Raw genomic sequence first — 26,403 nt, 5'->3', positions numbered from 1 at the left:
CAGTCTTTGGTCTGGAGGCCAACTTAATCCTGCTCCTCATACAGCAGAGAGCAGACCTCTTCCAAGGCAAAGTACAGTTAGCCTCTAAAATGACTACTCAGAAGCAGAACGTGAGGCTGCCTCCAGCTCGGGCCCTGTTGCTGAGCAGGAGGGCCACCCTGGTCAGGAGACCCAGGGCTGGGAAAGCTCGCCTAAGTCCTTTTGCCCCCCTGGTGGCAAATACAACCAGAATCTTTCTATGAGTTAACAGAATAGTCAGGACAAGTCTTGTGAAACTTTCCGTGCCACATCTTCTGTGGAAGACGTCAAATCTTAAAGTTCACATAGACTCTTGGCTGCATGAGAACCTAATAAATCTTTCACCTGTGAGTAACAAACAGAAGCATACACACACACACACACACACACACATTATGGCACCAGCATTGTCTTACTCAGGCACACGTCAGAAGTACCATTGCTTTCATTATGGCTGACCTCTCGCAATGAGAGTAGTATTAACAGAAACAGCAAAGCCAGGGGTGGACGTGAAGGTATCTTCCAGAGGTGTGGGGTTTCTGTGTTTAGATCTGCTCCAAGTTACTGACCAACCACCTTACTAACAAGTCCTTTATGACCTTAAGATCAGCAGAATATCAATACTGCCACCTTTCCAGAACTTGTGGGCGGTTCACAAACGATGCTTTAGATGATACTTTCACCAGAATCACTCAGGAGCCAAAAGTAGTTGAGCAATTTGATTTTTCTCAACTCTATTTTAGTCTCAAAGGAAACCATTTAGATTCATCAAGAGAAAGGTAAAGGGGACGACAGATCGCCACTGAAAATATTGTTTGTGAAGGGATCATGAGTTACGTGTTTACTTAGAGAAACTTAAAGAATTTGTAGAGTGTGTTGCCTTAAAAATCACACACACAAAGAAGATACCACAAGTTTAGTACATTCAGCTCTCTGAAAAACCACCACGTGAAACTCCACACCTGCACAATTCAGCTCCCACACCCTGGGCACGGGTGGCCGGGCGACTTGGGACTGGGTTTTACAGCTCATCCCTTGCCTGGCGCAGGACAAAGTGGTGCAGCGAGTCAAGGTCTCTGCTTCCACTGTGCTCACTGACTTTTTTCCCTCCGCGGAAAAGCAGCAATGTGGGATAGCCTCGTACCTTCAAAAAAAAAAAAAAAAAGTATGAAGACCAGTGGTCCAGGTCACATACAAATTGCTTCTGAGATAAACCACCACCACCACCACCCCCTGCCAAAAAAACTCCTAAAGTTGTAACCAGGGAAGTTCATGGTTAAGTTAAAAAATTTTTGTTAATGTGTATTTTTGAGAAAGAGCGAGCGAGCATGAGCAGGGGAGAGAGAGGGAGACACTGAATCCAAAGCAGGCTCCAGGCTCTGAGCTGTCAGCACAGCACCCCCATGGTTAAATTTTTAAAAGGTGCAGACCGTTTAAAAAGTACAAGAAAGCAAAGCCTCAGGGTTATTCACCTTCCAATTCAAAAGCGCATTCAGGATTAGTGTCAAAGGAAGGACTTTACCCAGAAGTACAGCTTCTGGAGCTTCCGTGCATATGCCACCACCTGGGCACCCGGTGAACAGACACATTCTGATGTCGCAGGTCCAGGTGGGGCCTGACTGCATTTCTGACAAGCCCCCTGCGGATGCCCAGCCACTCTGTGGCCCCCGCGGAGTCACAAGAATATACATCTCCAGCTCTTTTCTAAGGCTTTAAGGCACCAGAAAAAATGGCACCTTCGAGTGATGAGTAAATGACGTCTGTGTTGCACCTATTCTCAATCTAATGAGGGAACTCCAGAGCCCCCACATGTTTTAAGAAAACCGCACAAAAGCAAAAATGTGAACTACAAACCTTTTAGGCTATCAGATTGTGCTAGCAGCTCAGAAAGAAGGCAACGCTTAAAACCAAGTGGAAGCCTGGCTGGCTGGGATAGTCCCTTCGGGAGGAAGTCAGGGGTTTCCCTTACTCAACCACTGTACTTTAGGACACGCTCAGGGCTGAACAATAAGCCACTTAGGGGCTTGAGATGAGGCTGCAAGTCAGCTGACTGTTCAGCCAGCAAGTGGCTGTGCCGAGGTGGCACCTCCTTCTTGTTACCGCCCAGCCTTCTATGCAGACAGCAAGGCCTCAAGTCCCCCTTGAGAGGTGTGTAACCAGTGGGAGAAGAAAGCCCTTCCTCGGGCAGAGCATCTCTTTTGCTTTTCTTTTTTTTTTTTTAATTTTTTTTTTTCAACGTTTTATTTATTTTTGGGACAGAGAGAGACAGAGCATGAACGGGGGAGGGGCAGAGAGAGAGGGAGACACAGAATCGGAAACAGGCTCCAGGCTCTGAGCCATCAGCCCAGAGCCTGACGCGGGGCTCGAACTCACGGACCGCGAGATCGTGACCTGGCTGAAGTCGGACGCTTAATCGACTGCGCCACCCAGGCGCCCCCTCTTTTGCTTTTCAAAACGAAAATGAAGCAACAGCCTCAAAAGGACACAAGGAGCGCTTCGCAAAGACGACGAGGGCCCTGTGGTCTGTCCTGGTTGAGGCCACCACACCAGATGACAGCTCCATGTGGGCGTGCTCCCGACACTCAGGGTCCCCGGGAGGGTTTTCTTCTGCATGTACCCACCGAGTACTTGCTGCAAATATTCCGTTCCGCAGTACAGTCCACCTCTGCAATCTTGACCTCTGCCAAACCAGGGAATTCCTTTCTAGAGAGTTCTTCCCAAGTAGGAGCCAGATTCTTACAATGACCACACCTAGGAATAGGACAACGACAGCTTTATTGAAGTCTTGGGTCAAGCTCACTCACCTAAATCCAGCTGCCGAGCCAAGCCTTGTTTCTTCTGTACGAGGCAGTCCGCAATTGCCTAGAAATGTGTAAGATATCAGATTCCCCCCTGGGTGCGCTAACATTTCCTCCTCCTCCGTCCCAGACACGGAATTCGAAGTCCATCCAAAGTAGGCTTTTGGAGAACTGAATGGAAACAGGCTGGTCTGAAAGCAAGTTTAGATTCTGAGACCATTTCCAGGATGTGGTAAACTGAGCTAGCTGGATTATGAATGAAGCAAGTGCACCATGAGCAGGAGTTGATGAACAGAAAAGAAAATGGACACCAAAAACTTCTTTTAAAGACGTTTCATTTTAGATTTGATTGCTGTGGTCTCAAAATGTCAGAGCAGCCTGAAAGCTTCCCTGAAACGTCATCCATTCGCTGTGAGCAGTGAAGTCCAAGCCAAGTTCTGTGCAAACCCTCCCCCTTCCCCAGCACTTTACCCCTTCACTGAAAGGGGATCTTCTGTCCTCATACTTGGTCTATATGGCTTTAGGTTCAAAAAAAAAAAAAAAAAAAAAAAAAAAGAAAATAATAGATGTAAAGGTGTTATTGACTAGTGTTTCTATTCTTTAAGAACAAAAGTTGTACAACTCCTGTGAGTCGCGTGCTCCCTGACTTCTCTTCTCTGCCCCTGTGGTTTCTCATCAATACCTGGAATGAAAACAAACCGAAGAGCAGAAGTGACACGCTGGACCTTACTTGTTCGTGTTTAGAAACAAAACCTAACACTTTCCTTGAGACCGTGCTTTTCTAAGCGGATTGTTTGTGAAGACAAAGCACTATTCCCGTTTTACAGCTCAGAAAACAGAGGTTCAAAGGAAAGAAAGGACATGCAGAGTTACAGCAGTGCAGGTGACTCTTGGCACCTGTCACCTGCCCCACTTCAGGGAGCCTTGGGCACAAAGTTGGTGTCGCCCTCTCTGCTCCGGTCTCTGAGGACCATGCAGCAGGAAGGTTCGGGTAATTGGGTAACATATAGGACGGCTGCCCAGGAGCCCCATGGGATTTCTCTTCAACGTCTCAGACACTAAGGAGCAAAGCTACATAGTGATATGGATGTTCAATCTATCTGGACAAGGGCAGATACCACAAAGCTTAACTTTTATATGGCCATCCTAATTCTCTATTGTCACATTGTCATGTTTTCTCCAAAACAGACTGAATTTTAAAATAAACTGGCCTCATCCTCTATAAATAACTTCATGAGTACCACCAAACCGAACTTCAACATACCTGAATATAGGTGCAAACAATAACCTTTCCTCATTTCCTAGAACCTAACCTATGTATAAATGTAGCAACATCTAGGCCCAACATCGAGTCTAGAGCGGTGCCTAATGAGCAGAGAACTCTGATGGGGCTCAAGTGCACTGAGACAAGGCAGTTTCTCATCAAACGGTCACTTACCATGGAGCATAAAACTTGATGAAGGTTATTCCTTCTGCGATCGTGTCATCGAAGTTATTTTCCGTGAGTGCCAACAGGGTGCCCTGCAGGGGACAGAATGGCCACAGTTCCAAGGCATCACTTAAAGCAGGGATTACAGAAATACAAATCAATAATCTTTTAACAGTGCTGTCATACATGCTCCAAGGTCACACGGAGATACCTGTACAACGTGCATTTCACAAGCTACACAAGAAGGGACAATGATTCACCACAGGTAGGTCCCCAAGGTCCTGAGCCCAGGAGATGCCTCGAGGAGGTGGCAGGACGCAGTCCTCCCCGGCCGCTGGGGGGGAAAAGGGGCTCAAGGTGTGGCTGCTGTCATTCAGGGCTCCATGGTGTGGACCAGTTGGCTCTGTGCGGCCTGTGCCACAGTGTGCACCTCTCCGGCCCAGGGCCTCCGACGCCGACTGGAGAGTCCCAGACACCGACTCACTGGCTCACCTGATGTGCGTGCACCTGCTGTCTTTTCGAAGTGACCCTACCGCTCTCCTAGCACGTGGATGTGCACAAGTTCCCTTCTCTGTGTACTGCCTTCAGAGTCGACAGTGGCAAGACCACAGGCAAGGATACGTGTTTTACGTATCCTAGCCTTCTTAAATTCAAAGTAAACGTGCAAACTGTTCATCTAAGCTCTGGCTGGAGAATGTAGGGGGAAGGTGCCATGAGGGAGCCTGCTCTAAAGCAATTTGGTCTTGACAATTCTTTGCAGAATTATGTTCCTGGGTTTCTCCAGAAATGGATCTGTGATTCTCTCACGAGAGCAAGAAAATGATGATTTATCATGTGGCTAAACGTACCAGGGCTGCTCCGCTTGAGTCTGGCATCGAGTAACGCGTGTCAGTGACTCGGAGGCGAAGCCCGCCAAGGGGCCCATTGTAGAACACTACCATCTTTCTTTATGTCCAGAAACATGACGCCATGCTCACTGAAAGACCTACTTACTGCTGGAAAACTGTGTTATAAATAGAAACTGTTCTGTGTTTGATGAAAACATCCACAGTGTATAATTACATTCAATTTGGGATGGTGACCTTTAGAACCACCGTGACACAGTCCCCTCCAACGTATGTGGTTGCAACTACTGCAGAATCATTCGTTTACTTCTTAAACCAAAGCTCCGACTTTGAACTAACACCTAGGCAAGTCCCCAACCTAAGAGTCCAACTAAGGCATGGGCTGTAGGGGGCAAGGAGGCCCATTCCTGTCCCCACTCCACGAGGAGGGAGTGGATGACTGTCTTTTTCCAATTCCAAACAACTAGAGGGCTCAGAGAGCGATGGTCCCAGCAAGTCAGGACCTGCTATGTAAATGCTGAGGGTTCAAGAATTACTGGGGGGGCCGGGAGGAGGGTGGTCACACACATCTGCACACTCACTGCTCTGGCCTCACAGGACAAGGGCATGCTGCCCCTTCCCCTGCCCACTGTATCCTGGTGTCCCAGCTAAGGGTTTGGTGTAAATTGATGTAGCAACTTAAGTATTCTGCTTGGAAATCTGTTGACAAATAGGCCTTAGGGTTCTTAGCTAGGAAACCAAGCTCTGTTTTCCTGGAAAACATTCCCTGACTCCCTTTGAAAAATCTCCTTTTCACCCACGGCTTCATCATCGGCTGACGCCTAAGGCTACCCTTCTAGTGCACATATCCTTCCTGCTTCAGTTCCCGAGTCCTACTTAACTGTCCACCGGACATCTCCGCCTGAATGTCCACCACAGCCCTGAAAATCAGCAACTTGAAAACTGACCTGATCACCTCCCTTCCCCCCGCCCCTCAGTCCTTCTCTCACGCTTGGTGCCCTTGACCACCAGGTATGCCACAATTCCGGTCATCCCCTCACCCCACCTTCCCGACTGTATTCAGGAGGGTGAGGCTCCTTACGCTTGCTGTCTCCTGGTCTCCACCCTCTGTCACAGCCTTAGTTTCGGGGTCTCATCATCATTTTGGCCTAATACACTGACTTCCCCTCCCTTTCATACTTTCCATCTCTTTCTGCCAGTCATCTAAAATTCAAATCTGCTCAAAACCCTCTGCTGGATCCCTATAAATATACGATGAAGCTCAAAATCCTTGGCTGGCCGACAAAGTCCTCTATGATCCAGCTCCTACCTCCCCTCTCTGGCATCCTGCACCGCACCCCCTGTCCTTTTCACCCCCTTCCCTCCAGTTGACGGCTGGCCCTGCCCCAAATACGCCCAGCCGATTACACTAACGCGCTTCTGCTCACGCTCTTCCTCAGACAAGCCTTTTCTCTCCACGTCCACATCTCTGCAGCAATTACCAATTTGCCTTTCAGCTCTTCAAGTGACATTTCCTGCCTGCCTGCCCCAATCATGACTGGGCCTGCACACTCCTGGGTCACACACCTGGGACATCTGCTTCTCCAAGTTCTCATCTGTCTCCCCTCTAGAACAGGTACCCTTCACAGGTAGGGAAAGAGTCTTATTATTTGCCTTTGTTTCCTGGTGGCCTGGGACAGTGTCTGAAATGTAACGGGCTCGATAAATGCAGAACAAGTGGATCTGAAACCTTCTACTGGGTGAATGAAGACAACAGCACAGTAAGTCAGAGACTGCCTGCCTAAGCAAATTAAATGTCCTCGGGCAATGTGCCTTTCAGTTCCAACATGTACATCTTTCCTGCTGCAGACCTTTCAGGGGCCTTTACCACGGGGTGAAAGTCAAATTACTGTAGTAGGTGGTAGAAATGGACAGAAACGGGGGCCTAACAGCAGCCAAACTTTCATGTAGCAAATGCCCTCAAGTACAGGTATTACTGACTCAAAAAGGGATGACTTTTCCAGAGCTTTTGACGCCAAATACTCCTAGGATTTGTCTCACGTTTATTTCAGAGGAGCTCCTAGGTTTACCCCTCACAAGCATGTTAAAAGTGGCTGAAGGAAATGTCTCGCATTGAAAAGTCAGCCTCAGCCAACCATCTGAACTACTCTCTGCTGACCCCCAACTGCCGTTCTGTGCAAAGCATTTGAGGAGAGCGGCCTCTGTGGGCAGGAGGTGGTGGGCCACCCCCGGCGCTCCTGATCGCAGTGGACACCCACCTTGGCCGCGGGCTCAGTGGCTGGCACTGGGGCCTCTGACGGCTCGACGGCCTCCGGGGCTCCCTGCTCCGTGCTCTGCAGCTGTGATTCCACATACTCTCTCAGGGACTCCAAATCCCGCTTGCCTTTGTACTGGTCAATCTGTCCAAGGTAAGGGCCGCACAAAAATGCTGTCAGGTTAGTACACTTAAGTGTTCTGAATCGCTCAAACCTCGTCCCGACCCCACTCACCCCCATGAGACCTCCACTGATGCCGTCACCCTGGCAGTGGGGACTGGGCAGCATTCGCACGCTCATCTTCACACGAGAGTGCACGTTACAAACCAAACACCTCAGCTTTGGGGAGAGAACCTGACAGCACCTGCCTCCTGCAGAGCCCAGAGTCACGACTGGGGCCGACTCTGGTGTGCTGAGAAGCTGACCATCGGCCAGGGATAGACAGGAGAGTGGGAGTGAGTGCCAGTGACTGGGAGCCAGTGTTGACTCCACTCAACGGTTGTGGCCAGAGCACAGCTACAGCCGGCGGTATGCCCAAGCTATTCTAGTGCTAACCTCAGCCAATGGGAATGCTTCAAAATAGCAGGACAACTGACCGTTTTTGTCAACTACCCAAATCTTACTAATCGAGGCCAAGACGTTTTTGTTGATTACGTATGCCTTGAAACCAGTGCCCAAGGCACCTGGGTGGCTTAGCTGGTTAAGTGTCCAATTCTCAGTTGTAGCTCAGGTCGTGATCTCACGGTTTGTGAGATCAAGTCCCGAGTCAGGCTCTATGCCGACAGTGCAAAGCCTGCTTGGGATTATCTCTCTCCCTCCCTCCCTCTGTCCCTCCTCCACTCGTGCTCGTGCTCTCTCAGATGAAATGAAACTGAAAAAAAAAACTCCTTCTGCCCCTCCCCTGCTCATACACACATGGATACTCATGCACTCTTCTCAAAAGAAAAAAAAAAATAAATAAATAAAAATTAAAAAAAAAAAAAAACAAACCAGTGCCCAAACAATTCATATTGGCAACAGCCCACTGTGGTTAAGAGAAGCACTTGGTCTCAATACCAGGACCTGAAGACGTACGTACCTTTTGACCATCTCGGAACCACAGAAGAGTGGGATAGCCACGAACCTGGTTTCCTGAACAGAGTTCATAGTGCTGCGTACAGTCGACCTAAAAATAAAGTAAGACCAGATTCTCAGTTCCTTTCTTCGTGAGCCTCCCTGCTAAATGGATCACTGGGCACTCAGTACTTTACATACTTCATCTGTAGCATCTCTGCCAGCAAGTGGCAGTTTGGGGAGAGACTTCCTAAAACCTACCCCAAAATACACCTGAGCTAAGGGAGCAGAGGGATGGGATTTGTTTGAGAGACAGGACTTATTTATCTCACTTAAAAATGCCAATTTTTAGGAAGCAACATTTTACCTGGAGCATGTTAGCAGATGGAGAAGGGGAGCCTAGCCTGACATCTGGGGAGGGGAGGCCTGGCCGTCGGTGAGAGGGGCCCACACCAACACCAGCTGCGATATTTATTCTCATGTTCACACTTAAGGAGTTTTGAAACAGGAGTATTCAGTATAAAATAAAGATAACTCAAAAGATATCAAATTAAGGTGATTATATGTTCTTAATTCCATAAGCTCAACTATTACAGCTCTTTAAATTTGTTTCACTTAAATCTTATCAAGATTCTGCATGTTCAACATTTTCATGAAACCGTTTATCCTAAGTCACTTCTCTTTGATTTTCTACTGATGTTAAAATCAGCTATGTGGGATACTAAGTTGTTGGTTTTCAGGATATCAACAAAGTAGGATAAAAATATTACATTCACACCTAAGACTGAAGTCGGCAGTTAAAGTATTAAACTGAAGCACAGGAAGCCCCAGCCTGAAGTCTGGGTGGGGGGCATTCAGAGTCCAATCTAAGCCAGCCGCACACATGTCCGGAGACGGAGGCCACAGCCCGCATGGGCAGACTGTGTCGGCTCACACCTGGTTCTACTAGAAATCTCTACAGACATGACCTGAAAATAATCGCCCATGAGAATTCATAAAATAGTTTAAAGTAAGGATACAAGGAATGGGGAGGATAGAACACAAGAAAATTATGACTACTTCCACGATATGTTCAATAAATATAAAATTGTAAGAACACATATAACTAGAATACATAATTGAAAGTGTTTAACAACGGGGCACCTGGGCGGCTCGGTCAGTTAAGTATCTGACTTCGGCTCAGGTCATGATCTCACCGTTCGTGAGTTTGAGCCCCGCGTCAGGTTCTGTGCTGACAGCTGAGAGCCTGAAGCCTGTGTCTCCCTCTCTCTCTGCCCCTCTCCTGATCTCTCTCTCTCTCTCTCTCTCTCTCAAAAACATACGAACATTAAAAAAATAAAAGTGTTTAATAGGCAACAGTGAAAATCCATTGAACGACAACTATTACAACTTACCAGGCATCTGCTTCATGCCAAACGTCGTACTGAGCATCTGACTTCCATACTCTCCCCGCGCCACCTCCCCCCGCCCCAGTTAGGTCTTATTGTGGTTTTGCAAAGGGGACACTGAGGTGTGGAGAAGCTGTCAAAAAGGCTGGCCAGCCAGGTCTGCCTGGACCCTAAGCTTGTGCTTTTGGCCATCTCCCTGTCCCGGGCAGATCATCTCATGAGCTGCAGTTCTGGAAACGCAGCATTCCTTCTGTATACAAGTCAGGCCTTTGGCAAAGTAAAACATGAGATCTTTATAAAAGGAAACCCATGCCTGGACATCTGGTGGATGCCAAAGGCTGGGTGAGATGAAAAGTGCTTGATGGCCCGGGAGCCGCTCTGGAGATTTCCAGAAAATCCACTTATACAGAAGTTGTTAGACACCACTTCTGGCTTCTCTCTGCAAAGTGGGGAAAGCTGGAAAGACTCCCAGGCAGCAGTGAAAGCTGGGGCTCACCGGAGGGGGACCTTCTGCATGCCTCTGTGAGCACAGGGCTGAGGCTCCTCTAGGGGACAGCTCTTGGGTGAGGTCAAATGTGGATGGCCTCCAAGTCCGGCCAGTGAACATTCGTGAAGGCTGTGCCCCATATCTTTGCAGAAAGGGCTCTGGGGCTGCCAATTCAGAATTGGCCATTGCTTCAAAATAAACAAAGGAGCCAAAGCCATAATTTATCTTTAGGCTGTGGAAAAGCCAGCACATTTGAAACCAGGCTGCCATCTGTGAAGGTGAAATGAATTATCAAGTGGCACACTAAATGGAATTAATAAATCAAGTTTGCGACTTTGCACACAGAATGAATAATGGGCCACTCTGCTAATTAATCCAGCCAAAGGCGGTCTATTTCCAGTTTAATAAGGGCTTTCACTTACCTTGCCAATCTTGACAGTTTCAGAATGTTCAAGGCCTAGAGCCAGCTGCTCCCAGGTTGGAGCCAGAGCTTTGCAGTGACCACACCACGGAGCGAAGAACTTGATAAAGTGGTCGCCTTCAGTGGAGAGCCAAGACAGAGGAGGGAGAAGGAGTGACTTAATACCTTACTCAAGATCGAATGCAAGGATCTGATCTTTGTCCTCTCGCAAAACTAACTGCAGTATGAACCCTTTAACTGGTAAAAAAGAGACTCCATCAAGTAAGTGTATATCCATGAACTCATAGCAATCCTCAAAACAAAATCTAATTTGTCATCTTTGGAGGACAACAGGGAACCAACACATTATTTGAAGAACTGGCAACAAACGGGAAGAATCAGGCAATTATCCCACCTTTCTTACACAAACTGCACCACTGGATAAGCATATGATAAATGAGGGCAAGTTTCTCTCCCTAAAACAATGAAGAAAGGATGTTTTAATGAGACTATCGGCATCTGGCAACCCTGATAAGTTAACGGATCTAGGGAAACATGTTCAACCATGCCATGGGGACACAGCTGTCAGAGTCGAGACTGGGGAATTCTACAGGTCCAATAACCTATGTGCTCAGCAAAAGGATACAAGGAAGAAAAACATGCTGGGGGAACATGTAGATTGAGACACAAGAGAGACGTAGGTAAAATAAAGAACAAATTAAACTATAATGTAAGGAAGGCACATCTGGATAGTGAATGATGAAGAAAAGCAAGGAAAGTGCCTCCTTGAGGGCAGGAAGACTGGGACTTGGACAGGGCACGGGGTGACTGGCAGTGCCATTTCTTGAACTGGACGGTGGTTATAGGCTGACCACTCTATGACAACTCACTAAGCCCTACGTTTGAGGGCTTTCTGTGTCTGTGTTTTGTTTGACAATAAAACAGAAGGTTTTAAAAACAGTATCAGTGCCTTGGCTAGGAGAAAAAAACCCAAATCCATACAACATCGTCATTTGGATACTGAAGATTTTTTCTAGGCTGTTCTGCCTTGACCAGCCTAGGGCCTGAAAGATGTCAGGCTGAGACCAGACCACAATCAGGTTGTGAGTACGTCATCAAAATGTGACATAGGCTCACAGGACACTGCCACACCAAACGCTCATGGCAGTGCTTTGTCACCCACAGCAATGACACCTTGAGGGAAATGGTGAAACACTTGATTCAAAAAACTAGCAAGTGATCCATGAGGTTGAAGCCATGCCTCTCTGGACAGATAATGACACTAACTTGTGCTGTGAGGTGGAGACAGGATGTCCAGGAAGGAACCTACCAGAGTATCAGTGGAAGCTTTAAGGCCAAGAGGTGACTGTCATTTTCTGAGGACAGATCCTCATGTGAGCAGCACAAGGTGGCATCTCCACAATGCTGCCCTTCAGGCACGATTTGCTTAGAGAGAGTCCTAGCTGGGCTTATGGGAACTAAAGTGAACCCCCTACTGGGGAAAACACCCTGAAATTGTACTGTCACCACCACCCCCTCCCCCCCAGAGCCCTGGTACAAATAACAACCTTGAACACAAAGGGAAAACAAAAGAAGGCATCACAGTAAGTTATTTTAGACCTTAAGTTGGGGGGGAGGGGGGGTTCAACCCCCCAGCGGGCATGAAGTTACAGGGCCAGACATAATGTTAAGCCCTTTTCACAATGTTTCCAGCCCAGTCTTACAGGAGGACTTCTCTCCATGGCAGCATTTGAGAATGGAGAGCAACAAGGAAGCTGAATTTGCTTTCAAGTCATTCAGTGCTGAGCCAATTGTTCCGAAATATGTGAATAAAGGACTTATGGGTTATTTACGTTAGAAACCGTATATAGATCATTTTACTATTTAGGAGAGCGTTTTCAAAAAAAAATGAGATGTGGTACAAAAAACCGTTTTAAGTGTCAAGAACACCTACTCTGATTCACACGTTAAAATGGTCCCATTAAATTCTAGTTTGAACACATAAGAGAAACTTCTGTTTCTGCCTCTGGTCAATAAGCATATGATTCACATTAATATAAATAAATACTTTCTTATCCAAGGATACGCTAACTAGTATACAAATTAAGCGTGCCCATTCATGCTTTGTGAGCTTTCCAAAACTTACATCTTTAACTAGCATTAAAACTGGCATTTCTGTAAGCAGAGAGACAAAAGGAGAAATGATTTCTAAGAGGAAGTGCACTGTACAAGGACGTTACGGGTCCTGAAGAGACCACTGCTAAGTGCACAGATGGTAACCACGAGCCCTCAAGTGGCAGGAAGAAAGAGCCCGGCAAATCAAGGAGTGACGGACGGTCAGTGGTTCTAAGAGTGTGCGTCCCACTGTGAGCACCCATGAGCTTCACCCGCCATACCTTGTGCGACGTGCAGCTCAAAGTTGCTTGCTGAGAGCTCATACAGTCCCTGCTTGCGCTCAGGAGCTCTGGGCGGTTCGACTTCTGGCTCTGGTGTCTAACAGAAACAAAACAACAGTCACTGGGTTTGTATGTGAAGACATAGAGAAACCAACTGAGGAGGTGACCTGTGTCTGTCTGGAACCTTCTGCAGATCTCCTCCCTCATCTGGCTACATCAAACCCTTGGGGCATGCTGCTGTGTTAAGGGAGGCCGAGGCAGGAACCAACTCTGTCAGATCGTCTGGACACTTCAGCAGGAGGCCCCTCACCAGCCATACCTCCAGGAAGTGCTCCAGAATCGGCACTCAAGGCAGCCAGGGATGCCTGTCCCCACCCCAACTTGCTCTTCGCTGTCCCCAGACGAACAGAGCAGACAAACTGAAGGAGAGGCCCACCCCAAACAAGCACACTGCCCTGTTCTTTGCAGCGTGACCTCAGATTCCACATGGAATTCAAAATGAAATCCCTGACAGACTGGCTCTAAAGGAAGTAGTACCTGAAAATACAAAGATAGCAAGATAGACACAGTGGAGAGCAAGAGACCATCAGAGAACAGAAGGGCCTGGCCATCCTCTGTTCACACAAATGGTAACAAACTGTGAAGGACTGGTAAAGGGACAGAAGAGATGGTGACTGTTTCTCGCAAGAGTGAGAAAACCATGGAGCAGACCTGAGTCGTGCTTCTTAATTCACTCAACGAAGCTTGGGACAGAAATGTAACACAGGAGCGAGAAGTGGCTTTTTAAAGGATGCTTCTGCCAGTCCCTGAGCGGGTACCAACTGTGTACAACTAGGCAGTTAGCACAGGACACAAGTCTAAAGTTCTCCATTGCTGAGGCTGGATCAGAAAAATCACCATTTTGCTATAGACACGTGGATGTAGATTACTCAATTTTTATCTGGCAGTTCACACGTTTCTATGAGAAAGAATAGCCAAGTTATTAAAAGCTTCAAAAAGTGCTGACAGCTCAAAGCTGTGCAGAGTTGTAATCGTAAAGCACCGTGAAGCTTTCTTTGCTGCTGCGGGCCTGTCAAAACTTTCCAAGTGCTAAGTACCCACACGAAAAGATGCCCGACAGAATGGTGGCTAAGCAAACAGTGAGTTCCAATAATGCAAAACACTGTATGTCACCCTTTATAGGATGTTCAATGCTCATTTATGAAACTTGGGGGGAGGGGGCACTGTCACTATCTGCCCTGTGGCAGATACCAGAGCAGTCCCTGCAGTCATGGCAAAAACACAGTATACCACAGAAATGGGTACAGTCTTGCCCTGCTGGTGACTGTGAGCTTACAGATTCTTAAGAAAGCAATCTGGCAATGTTCATCAAGAGCCATAAAAGTAGTCTTGCTTTTTCTTTCTTTTCTTCTTTCTTTTCTTTTCTTCTTTTTTTTTTTTTTTGCCTGGCAATTTTATGTCTGGGAATATATTCTAAAAACATCACTCAAAAGTAGAAAAAAATGTCTTTTACAAAAATAAACATGCTCCTTAAGCATTTCTGATGATAGAAAAAATACACACAACCTAAATATCCATTGACAGAGAAGAGATGAATTATGGCAAATCCACATAATATAAAATATGACCAATGTTGAGATGATATAACTATACAAAAACATCACTAGTAAAGTGAACTGTGTTTATGTGATGATGACTATTTAAGAAAAAAAATACAGAAGCAAATAGGAAAATATAAAAGTTGAAGTTGAAAGTTAAGATGTAGCATCAGGGTTTCTTTTCTTTGAGTTTCTTTAATATTGCCATAACACTAAGGGGAAAACTCTAAATTTATCCTCTTTAAATATAAAAATGCATACGTTAAGTTACTTAGGTATAAACACAGATGGAGAACTTTTTAAAAAGTTTTCATGTACAATAAAAGGCAAATTCTAATTGAAAAAAATTTTTGGTTTGCAATATAAGGTTTGACTATTTGAACTTTCTGACAGGAAGGCACATTGTCACTGTTTTCCAGCAATGACCTGAGATCCCTACTGCTCTGACACTAGGATATGGCAGCAGGTGGACCCCAAGCAGCAATGGCCCTTCATCTGGAGACACTGTGCCCCCAGAAGGGGCGGGGCCTCCCTGTCCCTCCCAGCCTGCCCCGAGGCTGCCGCTCCTCAAAACGGGAGCTTGAAGCACCAGAGAAGTCATTCTGCCATCCTGTTAAGGGCTACTGGTTCCTTGAAAAAACGTCCTCACAGTAGACTGGATTTTTGGTGGAATAGTGGAAAACAAGTATTGTAAGTGGGTTTTTTTTTGAGACTGTTACTCCCTCTTTAAAATCGGCTTCCTCCACTCAGAGCACTTTTCACAGAGGAAACAATTTTAAGTTTAAATCGACATGAAAGTTCCACCTGCTCATGTAACTCTCTTGCCATGACAAAGATGCAAATTCACTCCCTGAGAGGTCTGTGGCTTCCCCTGGTGCCTAAAATTAGAGAAGTCCCTGCTGGACACTTATTCAGCGCGAACACCAACGCTCCTCACCACGCAGTTATAGATAGACTTTGTAAGACGTGAGGTAAAGCAGCACCTGAGAAGCAGGTGGGTTTTGGATAAGCAGCGACATCTACAGAGAATGCGGGGGACAGCCGAAGGACCACACAGGCACCCCGGGAAACGGCACCGGGAGCAGTGGATCCCCCCCAAAGACCGCTGGAGCTGCGCATGGGCACCGACAACCCTCGGATCCGCGAAAGCCCACCTGACACAACAAAGCAGCCTTAGTGGACTGCGGGATTACAACTGCCTCCAGAGACTCCAGGGGTTCTATTTCACCAGAGACACCAGTGGCACCGGACACCTCGTCTTTCCAGACCTGCCCCGCCAGGGCCCACACACCGGCCAATCCGCCCCGCCTCCGCGGGCCTTCTGCGCCAATCAGAAAGTGCCACGCATTCTGAGTGCTTCCAGGTCAAAACCAAGGCTCCCAACATCCACTGGAGAGGGGGAGGGTTATAAACGCTTAGTATAACTCTACACAGACCTACAACTTTGAAAAATATCTCAGAAATCATACGGTTCCCACCATTTCCTGATATCACCCTTAGCGCAGGGAGGGCCATTAAGACACCGACAGTATTACGAGTATTTACTACGTTAGGTTATTGGCGAGGCCAGTGAGCACCTTTGGGGACTGAGAGTGCAGAGGACAAGGAGGGAGTCACCCTGCTGTACCGCTCACGGTTGCAGGAGAGGGCCGAAGCCGGCCTGGACTGGACCCCAAGTCAACCCTGTGATGCTAAGAAATTAGTGTAACTGTATTACATGCGAGACTTGCCCAGAGGTTTATGTCAGGAAGTGGGAAGCGTGCACCTGTGAGATGCTACTGGAATATTCACAAATGACACTCTGCCAGGGCTGACTCTGCAGCCAAACAAGAGCTAGGAAGGCAGGTATGATAACACAAGTTGGGCAAAATGGGGGTAACTGTGGAAGGTGGGGGCAGGCACACGGGGCCATCTGCATTACACAGCTCCTCGCTCATGCACCGAAGATAAGACTCTTCCTACTTCTGTTCATGTTTGAATATTTCCATAATAAAAAGCTTTTCAAAATTTCATCTGTTTCCACCAAGATACTCAGAGCAGTGAAAATAGAGACGGAAAGTAGAAGGACTGGCTGCCAGGGGCTGAGGGGAAAGGCTGGGGAGTTGGTTTAACGGGGACATGGTTTCAGTTCTACAAGGTGCAAAGAGTTCTGGGGACACGTGGTGGGGATGGCTGCTCAACAGGGTGCATGGACTTAGCACCACTGAATTTGTGTACTCAAAGTGGCTAAGATGGTAAAGTTTATGTGTATTTTACCAAAATCAACAAAAATTGAGAAGGGAAAAAAAGTTCATTTTTACTTACAGCATCAATTAGTTCTAAAAGAGTAAAAAGTTCCTTTGAAATGGTAGCTTTACTTTTCTTTGCCTGAAGTGGCCTCTTTATTACCCCGAAACTACAGGAAGAAAGAGCAGGCGGGAGGCAGGGAAGCCTCATGTGCACTCACCGCAGGCTCCTCATTCAGCGTCTGCAGCATCCAGTTTTCCAGTGTCTGGAAATCCCGAGGACCCTGGTACTTCACAGCTTCTTGGCCAGGCTTGAAAAACTTCAAGCTGAAAGGGTGACAGAGGACAGGACAGAGCAGACTGTTAAATCCTTCAGAGTGCTCCGAGTAGACAGCGCTGTCCCGTCGGGGGGCAAGCTTGTGGAGGGAGGCAATCAGTGGACCGCAGCCAGGCACAGACCTGCTGCCCTCTGATACAACATGAAAAAGAAAGGAAAAGAATGTCCTAGAAGATAACATAGCCATTTAATCCCACACTTAAAAAAGTTTCTTAACTTATTCAAGAAAAATAAGACTGAGTGGAACACATCAAGTCTAAGATGTCGTGAGTGAAAACCCAAGCCACCAACGTTTGGTTGACAGAACTTCCAAGCTTCTCTCCTGCTAGGGATTTGTCATCCTTCCTAGGCTTTAGTAGTTTTTACGTGCTGCGTTTAAAAACAAATTAAAGCTGTAGTAGAAATAGCACTGTTTTGCAATAAATGTATTTCCACGCTACCTTGTCAGCTCTTCAACTCTTAACAAAGCACGAATATCCAGGTTCTGTGAGATTTACATTGCTAGCTATAAGAATAGCCTTGACACTGGCTGATATGGTCTATCCACCTCCCCACTGAGGAGTCTTTTCTATTTCTACATATATTAGCCTCTGAAGGTATCTGCAGATAGAATATGTAGCACTTGCTTTAGTGGGTGAGCAAAAGACATTGTCAGAGACTGAAATTACACTTCCAGATCCCGTATCATTCCACTGGTAGGGGACAAATACGCTCTAGATAAAACTTAATAGAGGGTGTCCAGGATGGAGGAGTGGGGGCAGGGAATATGGCTACTGACAGAAGAAAAGAAACACAGACGAGCACTTTTTGGTGAGCTGTTCATCCAAACATCCTTATCACTTCTATGGCACATCTGTGGACTTTGGCAATAGGAGCCAGACGTGTAGGAGCAGAGTGTCAGAAGTCAAGATATGCAGATATCAGAACTGTGGTTTGAAGAGCTAACTCCCCAAAGGCCTTAGAAGGAAGTTTTGTAGCAGTACAAGAAAACCAGCACATTAGCCGGAATCAGCACTTTAATCACAACAGGCTTACAGGCCTTACCCGCTCTAAGATCCTGTGATGGACTTAGGGTGACATCCCTAATGTGCCTCCAATAAAGAATATGTGCCCCGCTTCCTCAGTAGCTTTTACTTTTACGACGACTGTAACAAAAAGCTAAACTCACCATTTTGGCCAGTATATCCGTTACTTCGTGAACTTTAACACTTTAAGCAACCCCAATGATCTCACAATCACGAATGCCCACACCCACCCCTGGGACCTCAGGAAGCTCTAGAAACGTGTTATGCCCACAGAGCTAGAAGATGCTTAATGTACTCCTCCACCCCCGACTCTCTCTTCCAGAAGGCACCTCCCCACCACAGCTCTTCAGAGTGGAAAAGGAGGTGGATCCTCAAACTACTAGGAAGGAGCAGGCACTACCAAACCCATTCCTCATTTCTTTGCTAACATTAAAATGCAGTAAAATCTAACCTGTGACTTTTTCTGATTTGGTGTGCACTGAGCAAAACAAAAATAAACAATTTTTTTTTTTAATTTCTTCTTACTGGATTAGAAATCTTCTTATCCTGCCCAAGCCTGGGTTCTTCCTTAGGTTCACAGAGCCTAGGGGATAAAATCAGAGCTTCCTTTACAGACCTTTCAGTCTGTCCAGGGCATCTGGGATAGGGAGTGGGCCCCGGGGTACAAGCCTAAAGGACAGCCCCAAACTTTCCTGCTATTCCCAAACCTCCACAGGGGCATCTGCTTTTCCTGGTGATCTGTTTCTCTTTCAAGGAGACTGTAGGGGGAAAAAAAATCTCCATTTATGGGTCACTCTGGAAATCTGTGATCAAAATCCTAGCACAACTAAGGAGACAGTGCTACTGGCTGATTTGTGTCCCCCAAAGCAGATCTGTTGAAGTCCAAGCCTCCTGTCCCTCAGGATGTGACCTTGTTCGGGAATAGGATCAATATACAGGCAAGCAAGTTCAAATGAGGTCACGAGGATGGGCCCTACCTAATCCAATATGGCTGGGATCCTTTTTTAAAAGGTGAAATTTGGACCCAGAGAGAGACATGCACAGAGGCTGAAGGCCGTGTAAGGGCAGAGGACTGGGGTGCTGCAGACACAAGCACAGAACCCCAAAGACTACAGCAGCCACCAGACACTAGGGAGAGGCAGAGAGGGGTTCCCCTCCGAGTTTCAGAGAGATCATGGCCCTACCAATGCCTCAATGTTGGGCTTCTGGCCTCCTGAACTATGAGACAATAAATTTCTGGTCTCTTTGGCCACATGGTTTGTGGTTCTTTGCTTCGGCAGCCCTAGCAAACCTCCTTCAGCCCTGCTCTGGCTCACGGTTTCCCAGATAATAAAGATTCCTTACTGGCTCAACAGCATGACCTCAAAACATTTTTCTAAGCACAGTGAACCATCCCTAGGAACATGGGAACCCAAACTCCCTCCCTGTGCAATCCTTTATTTCAGTTGAAGGTACCAGGGTTAGAATGACATAAAAGCGAATGCACTGACCCACGGTGCACGCTCAGGCATTTTCACTCATGTATCTCTATGACATGAGTACTGTTTCAGAGGAAGTAAAAGCTCACGCAGGTCAATGCATGAATGCCCTCATGTGTGCCCTCATGTGACTCGTTTTAATGCAGCACACCCTGCCTCCTGCATTCTATGGAAAAAAAACAAGAACCTGTTCTCGGGCACTTGTGTGTAGGGCTCTGAGGGTTACAGAAGTTCCTTGCCAAACAATGTTCAGTATAATGTGGATTCATTCTAGTTCTTTTTAACAACACAAAACCAGTGCATGGTTTTCTTGGACAGACCACATCTTCTAAACCAGGACACACGATCCAATGCGGCTCGTTTAAAATCTGTGAATAACATCTATGGAGTAACTGACGTCGTAGCCAGAGAGCTCCTATGACCAGGTTTTGGTGGAACCCTCTACTGCCCCCTCTGACGCCCCCTAACACTTGCCCTTCTCAGCCTATCACCAGTCCTGTCTCACTTCCTGGTGGTGTGGTTGGTGGTGTACATGGCCACACACAGCCAGCTATTTAACAGTAGACACCTCAGCCAATCATCTCTGTTGCCCTTGCATCTTGAAAGTAACAGGTTCCAAACAGGTAAACATCTACCTCCTCCGTGCGTCCCACTACTCACTGACAGCTTCTTTGCGATGCCCCTCATCTAAGCTACGTTTACTTTAAAGGCAATGCTATGAAGCACAGGACAATGGTACCTATCGTAGGCACACATCGTAGTTGATCTGATTTGAATCATGGCACTTGGATTAGCAGCAGTCACCAAAGAGCAAGAATTCCAGTGTCCTTTATGAAAATGCCAAATTTCTGAACGTAAGGGAAAACTTTAACATTTATTGAGTATGCTGAGGTCAGTATTTACAAACACGTAATTTCATACAACAATGAGGGTGGTGGGGGTGGTAAGGTATCAACATCCTACTTTAGACTCAGAGGTTAAACAGCGTGGCCAGGACTGCATGATAAGTAAACAGTAGAGCCGGGATTCAGACGTGGCTTCTAGGTTCCAACCCAGAGTTCCTTCCACTTTTCCATGCCGCCCCTCGGGTTTGAAGACAGGCCCAGGTTTTATAAGAATTCACTTCATTCATCAATTTGAATAAATATTTGGGGAATCGCAGTGGCCAGCCCCTCCCCCATCCTTTTGGACACAGCTTCTTCCCTTTTTTGGAGCAGAGCTCTTCACTTTAACGCCTGCCATGTGGTCTGAGGGCACTGCTGCCTTCCTACAGTACCTGCCTCTCTGGCCACAAGGACTGTCTGGGGCGGACACTCCACCCCAGTTGGGCCCATCGGTAGTGAGCCCGAGCCCACCGTGGCAACAGAGAGATGCAGAGCTGGAAAGTTAAGTCACATTAAGGAGGTAAAGGTAAAAACTGGCCCCTAAGCCCCTGGAGGGGAGCCTCAGAGCCTCTTCCACAGCCTTCTAAGTCATCCCTCTATTGCTTGTTAAGCCAGTTTCAATTTCTACTTCTTAAAACCAAAAAAACCTGTTTTAACTGTCAAGGGAGTAAGTAGCACCGCTGGTCAGAACTGCCATATTCCAGTTTGTCACTTTTCTTTCCAACAGAAACAGCCCTTGTGCTAGTCACATGGGAAAATTACTCCAGGAAGGATGCTTAAGCATAGCAGAGTGACCAAAAACTCAAAGTAAAATTGATGACAAAGTATGCTCGTTGCATAAAGGTACTTGTGAACATCAAACCTGACAGGACCCCATGGAGACCGCCATTTCTGTCTCACAAACACATTCCCTTACAGACAGGAAACCCGACACTGATTAATGAAAGGCTCTTTCCAAATACAGCACAAAAAGACATCTAATATAGACAAGACAGTGTTAAGTATAACCTCTCCCCGACACCAGGGACTGCCTGCTTACATTTATCATCTCCTCACTCTTCAGAACTACATAAAAATTTACCAGAAGTTTAAGTTGAATGTTCTTTAGCCAAGTGCAGCTGGCAAAAGGCTCTGGAAAACCTGGACCCATACGGGAAACACGGGCCCCTCCCACTTACGTGGGGTATCCTCGGACCCCCTGGGCGGAGCACACATCTGACTCGGCTGTGCAGTCTACTTTAGCCACGTAGACCTTGGCGTCCTCCATGCTGTTGTACTTGTCTCCCAGGTCATTCCAAGTGGGCTGCAGCCGCTGGCAGTGTCCACACCTGGAACAAGGGGAGGGGAGCAAGCACACTGAATATTGGGTCAGGGGGTGCCAGGCCACCTCTTCACCCATTTCCATACGGCAGTGGACCTTTCTGATCCTTTCTTTATACTACAGCAGGGAAGGATGGCTCACAATTACCACAGAACCTCACTCCTCGGCCTCCAGCCCCCGAAAGAGTTCCCGCATTGTTCTCAGCAGGAAACCGAAACATAGCAAGGTGTTGTGACAGATCCTCCTTGAACTGGCCCCTGTTGACCTCCAATCTGACCTCTGTACACCTGCTGCCCTCCTTTGCTTGCAGTTTAACCTGGAGCCAAACTGAACTACTTGCGGTTTTCTGAAGGGGGACAGACTGGCTTGCACACGGGCACTGGTACACACCCTCTCTGACGCCTCCACCCTAAGCCCACATGGCAAATTCCTATTTGCCCTTCAGGTTTGGTTTGGGTATCGCTTCCTCCAGCAAGTCGGCTCTGACTACCGAGGCTGTCTGATGCCATTCTCTACTCTTCTTCTTCTGGAAAGTTCCCTTGCTCTCCTTCTACTGCAGCAGCTTCACACTGCCTGCCATAATCGCCCCTATTTTATTTAGTCAGGACTCTCTACTAAATAACTAAGTATCTGCCAACGCGAGACAACCTCAAAATTCACTCAATTCTGCACTTTCCCCAATGAGAAACTTTAGAAAAGTTTGTGGCTACCCCAACTTCTCGGTTTGACGCAACCAAATGTATACTTCTGATATTCGCTATATGAATTTGAGAGTACATTTTCAAATCCCCTATCAGTTAAAATAATACATTAACTTAGAATTATTGCTTCTTGCTACTCTTCCCGTTTCTTGACAGCATCAGCATTTTGTCCATCACTAAATCTACTTTTTCAGTCCTATAACTGATCACCTTTTTTAATTATCAGCTCTCTGTAGTGCCATATTTGAACACTATATGAGTCAGCATGGAAACTTTATCTCAAGCTTCAGGTGCAGTCACAGTAGCATTATGGCACATAGGAGTTTTTGTTGTGTTTTTTGTTTTTTTCACCTGGTGTATATTCATGGTATCTACAAAGAAACTGGCTGCCGTATTGCTTTTCAAAGTGATCTTTAAGATGCTTACTTATAGGGGTGCGTGGTTGGCTCAGTCAGTTACGCACCCACTTGATTTTTGGCTCTGGTCATGATCTCACAGTTTCATGAGTTCAAGCCCGAGGTCACTGAAGGTGCAGAACCTGCTTGGGATTCTCCCTCTCTCTCTCTTCCCCCCGCCCGCCCAAATAAATAAATAGATAAACGTAAAAAAAAATAAATGCCTGTTTATAAAGAATACCCAACACTCAAAATGGTCACTATGTCCTCAAAGTAATTTTTCAACAAAATCAGTGTTACATTTCTTTGCCTCTCTTCTTTTCTGACAGATGACCTCTGTCATAAGCACTGAAAGGCAGCACCAAAAAAGTCTGCCTTAAGCTAATGTGTCTTCCCTAAGCAGCACTTTCCTGGCCAGCTAAGAGAATCCTTGCTTTATAAGAAACTCAACTACAAAATGATTCCCTCTTTTCTGGAAGATAATTGTGAAGGAAAATCAGAATTATACCTAAGTTGTATTAAGTTATATAAGTTATACAGCTCAAGTGCTGTGAAGACAAGCACTGTTCCTTTTACAACTTTATTTCCAGTAACCAGCACATGCTTAACGGGTACTGAGTGTCTGGCAATGTTTTAGTGATGGATCATCCACAGGTGCCATGTAGTGGGCACTTCTGGTTTGGGACCGTTGTGGCTACAGTATGAACCTTTGGGACAGTAGCTGAATTCAAAATCTTGCATCTGTGACCATGTAATAGAGCAAAGCCACCTGGCCCTCCTAATCTGACAGTCACCAGATTCAAGGTGATGCACATCGGCCATACAGAAGCCGTGTCCTGATGTTAGCACAAAATCTACAGCCGGATAACCTTACATCTGCCAGGTTCAGAGTGCAGGTATACAGAGCAATATTCTCATTATATGCTGTCGCTGCCCCCAAGTTACATGTGGGCTTCCAACATTCCAGAGACTAAACCTGGAAAGAGATGGGGGGAATGGTGTAGGCCACAGCCTGTTCTATCTGAGCCCCGATGTGCCCTTAAGGTCTAACTTTTAAATGCCTTCATAGAAACCCAACATCTTTATCTAAGTATTTTGTAGTGGATAATTAAGAAGCAAACAAAAACTTTAAAGAGCTATGTTCCTAGGAACATCCACCTAAAAGTCTGTAAGTCATGGGTCCCCTGGGTGGCTCAGTCAGTTAAGCTTCCGACTTCGGCTCAGGTCACGATCTCATGGCTTGCGAGTTCCAGCCCTGTGTCAGGCTCTGGTACTGAGGGCTCAGAGCCTGGAGCCTGTTTAGGATTGTGTGTCTCCCTCTCTCTCTGCCCCTCCCCCACAAATGTGTGCGGTCTCTCGCTCGCCTTCAAAACTAAACATAAAAAAAAAAAAAAACCTAAATCTGTAAGTTACATACACTGAAAAAGGAGTTTACTTAATACGAAGTGCCCAGTTGCCAGTCTTCTCGCTCAGTCTAGGACTCGCTGGTATTACTGAGACTCCAACATTAACACTCCTTCGGCACTGCACAGACTTCCTATGTCTACATGTCAGCTTTTCTTTAAAAGATAAAAAAAAAAAATCCACGGACTTATTCCACTGAAATAGGCTCCAATTAAGTAATGTATTTAATTGGAATAGTTACTGAGAATACTCCTTCACAGCGGAACTATTAATAATGAACGATTATTTTATGCTACAAAGTATTTTCTAGACCACTGGAAGATCTAAAACCTCAAGTCGGGGCTGGTTCTTGGGAAGTTGAAACACAATGTACCCCACGGGTACACTGCTAATAAATGCCAGCTCTCACTCAGACTTGCCCCCCAAAGTTGACTTAACTCCAAATGAACTGAAATACAGTTAACAGCCAGAATATGGAAAAAAAGAGAAAAAAAGTTTCCTCCAACTTCCGCCCGCACAGTTCCTGAACAGGACGTTTTTCATGGGCATCTTCTCTCTGTTCCTTCCTACATCGCTTCCCCCCATCTCAGCGAGCCTCTCTCCCGCTCTGGGGAAGGATGCCGAGTGCTGCAACAAGCCTGCAAACTGCCTTGTGCCCTAACACTGGCTTTGTGCTCTGCCCCATGAGAACTTTCCTCCACCGGGGCATCCAGGCGCTGGAAGGAAAGCACTACCTGCGCTTCTGTGAACATCAGGAAGTCCTTCTGCAGGACAATTCGCAGGGAAGGGGTCTCTGGGGTTGGCACGGAGGCCCATACGGACGCCTCCACCGGAGAACCGAGGCAGGAGCTCCGTTCAGCTCACACTTTCCAGAAGACCAGGCCCCAAGACAGAGGTGGGGAGGAGGTGCCGGGGGTCAGCCTTGAGTGGAGGGGCCAGTGCGCTGCAGTCGCCTAGAGCACACACAGCTCCCCCATCGACTCGGAGCCACGACGGGGTCTCCAGCGTTCGCACTACTCTCGGCTTCCCGGGGTAGCACAGGAACCCCTTCTCTCCCCGGACCACCCTTTCCCAGCTCCTGAACACACAAAAGTGGGAAATCCCACCTTTGAGAGTTGCTATTTTTCAACTAAACCCCTGTGCAGGGGGATCTGCCCTGCAGCGAGCGCACGGAATCCGACCTCCGAGCGTTCACTGCCGGACTCCACTGGCCGGCGGCCGCCGCACGTGGCCCACGGGTCCCAGCCGCACCCGCAGGCCGCCGCCTCTGGCCGGCGCAGGAAGTTTGGGGCGGGGGCTGCGGAACCGGCGGGGTAGCCCCACAGGGCGACAAGGCCACCCGCCCCTCCCCCTGGTCCGGAGACTCGGGGGCGGGGGGGGGGGGGAGGGTGTGCTGGGAGCAGGGACGGGACGGCTTTTTCCCGGCTGCCCCCTCGGGGTCCGCCCCCTCCTGCACCGCCCCGGCCGCCCTGCGCCACGTCAGCCGTGAGCGCCCACGCCCCCGGCCCGAGCCCGCGCCGCCCCCGCCGCCCCGGCGCTGCGCGACCCCCCACCCCACGCCGGCCCGCCGCGGCGCCCCCGGCCCGGCCGCCCCCCGCGCGCAGGGTGCGGGGCCCCGTGGAGCGCGGCGCGGCCAGTTACCAGGGCGCGAAGAACATGACGAAGTGCGCGGCGCTCTGGATCCCGTGCGTGAACATGTCGGCCGTGTACAGGTGCTTGGCGTGCGGGTCCTGCCCGTCCTCGCCGTCGGCCGGTGGGGGCCCGTCCGCCGCCGCCGCCGCCGCCGCCCCCGGCTCCTGGGCCCAGGCGCCCCCGCGCCCGCCGCCATGGCCCAGCAGCAGCAGCAGCGGCAGCGCGGCCAGGGCCAGCGGCCGGGGCAGCGGCGGGAGGAGGCGTCCGGGGCGCGCGGGCATCACGGCGGGGCTGGCGCGCTCTCGCCGCGGCGGCCGGTCCCCTCGGCGGCGCC

General features: G+C 47.9%; 1 protein-coding gene across 2 annotated transcripts; it reads right to left on the bottom strand.

Moving 5' to 3' along the window:
* Nucleotides 1–724: 724 nt before the first annotated feature.
* TXNDC5 (thioredoxin domain containing 5) lies at nucleotides 725–26,403 on the bottom strand. Of its 2 annotated transcripts, XM_045497454.1 has the most exons (10): nucleotides 26,079–26,403; nucleotides 21,795–21,944; nucleotides 17,114–17,219; nucleotides 13,070–13,166; nucleotides 10,696–10,811; nucleotides 8,424–8,510; nucleotides 7,349–7,489; nucleotides 4,255–4,337; nucleotides 2,640–2,769; nucleotides 725–1,162 (listed from the first exon to the last, which is right to left on the bottom strand). In XM_045497454.1, the coding sequence occupies exons 1-10, from the start codon at nucleotides 26,348–26,350 to the stop codon at nucleotides 1,040–1,042; spliced, it is 1,305 nt and encodes a 434-aa protein (XP_045353410.1). In that variant the 5' UTR covers nucleotides 26,351–26,403; the 3' UTR covers nucleotides 725–1,039. The 2 variants fall into 2 exon arrangements, with proteins under 2 accessions (XP_045353410.1, XP_045353411.1); XM_045497455.1 differs by lacking the exon at nucleotides 725–1,162 and having other exon boundaries at nucleotides 2,748–2,880; nucleotides 26,079–26,365.

The sequence above is a fragment of the Leopardus geoffroyi genome, chromosome B2 (assembly GCF_018350155.1).
Source record: "Leopardus geoffroyi isolate Oge1 chromosome B2, O.geoffroyi_Oge1_pat1.0, whole genome shotgun sequence".
NCBI classification, from domain to species: domain Eukaryota; kingdom Metazoa; phylum Chordata; class Mammalia; order Carnivora; family Felidae; genus Leopardus; species Leopardus geoffroyi.
The sequence above is the reverse complement of the archived record's forward strand: the minus strand, read 5'-3'. Positions and strand labels throughout refer to the sequence as shown.

Coding starts and splice junctions, on each gene's coding strand:
- TXNDC5 (XM_045497454.1), bottom strand. CDS start 26,350: ATGCCCGCGCGCCCCGGACGCCTCCTCCCGCCGCTGCCCCGGCCGCTG. Junction 10,812..13,069: donor TGAGCTGCACGTCGCACAAG/GTATGGCGGGTG, acceptor TCTCCACTGAAG/GCGACCACTTTATCAAGTTC. Junction 1,163..2,639: donor ATATTTGCAGCAAGTACTCG/GTGGGTACATGC, acceptor TTTTTTTTGAAG/GTACGAGGCTATCCCACATT.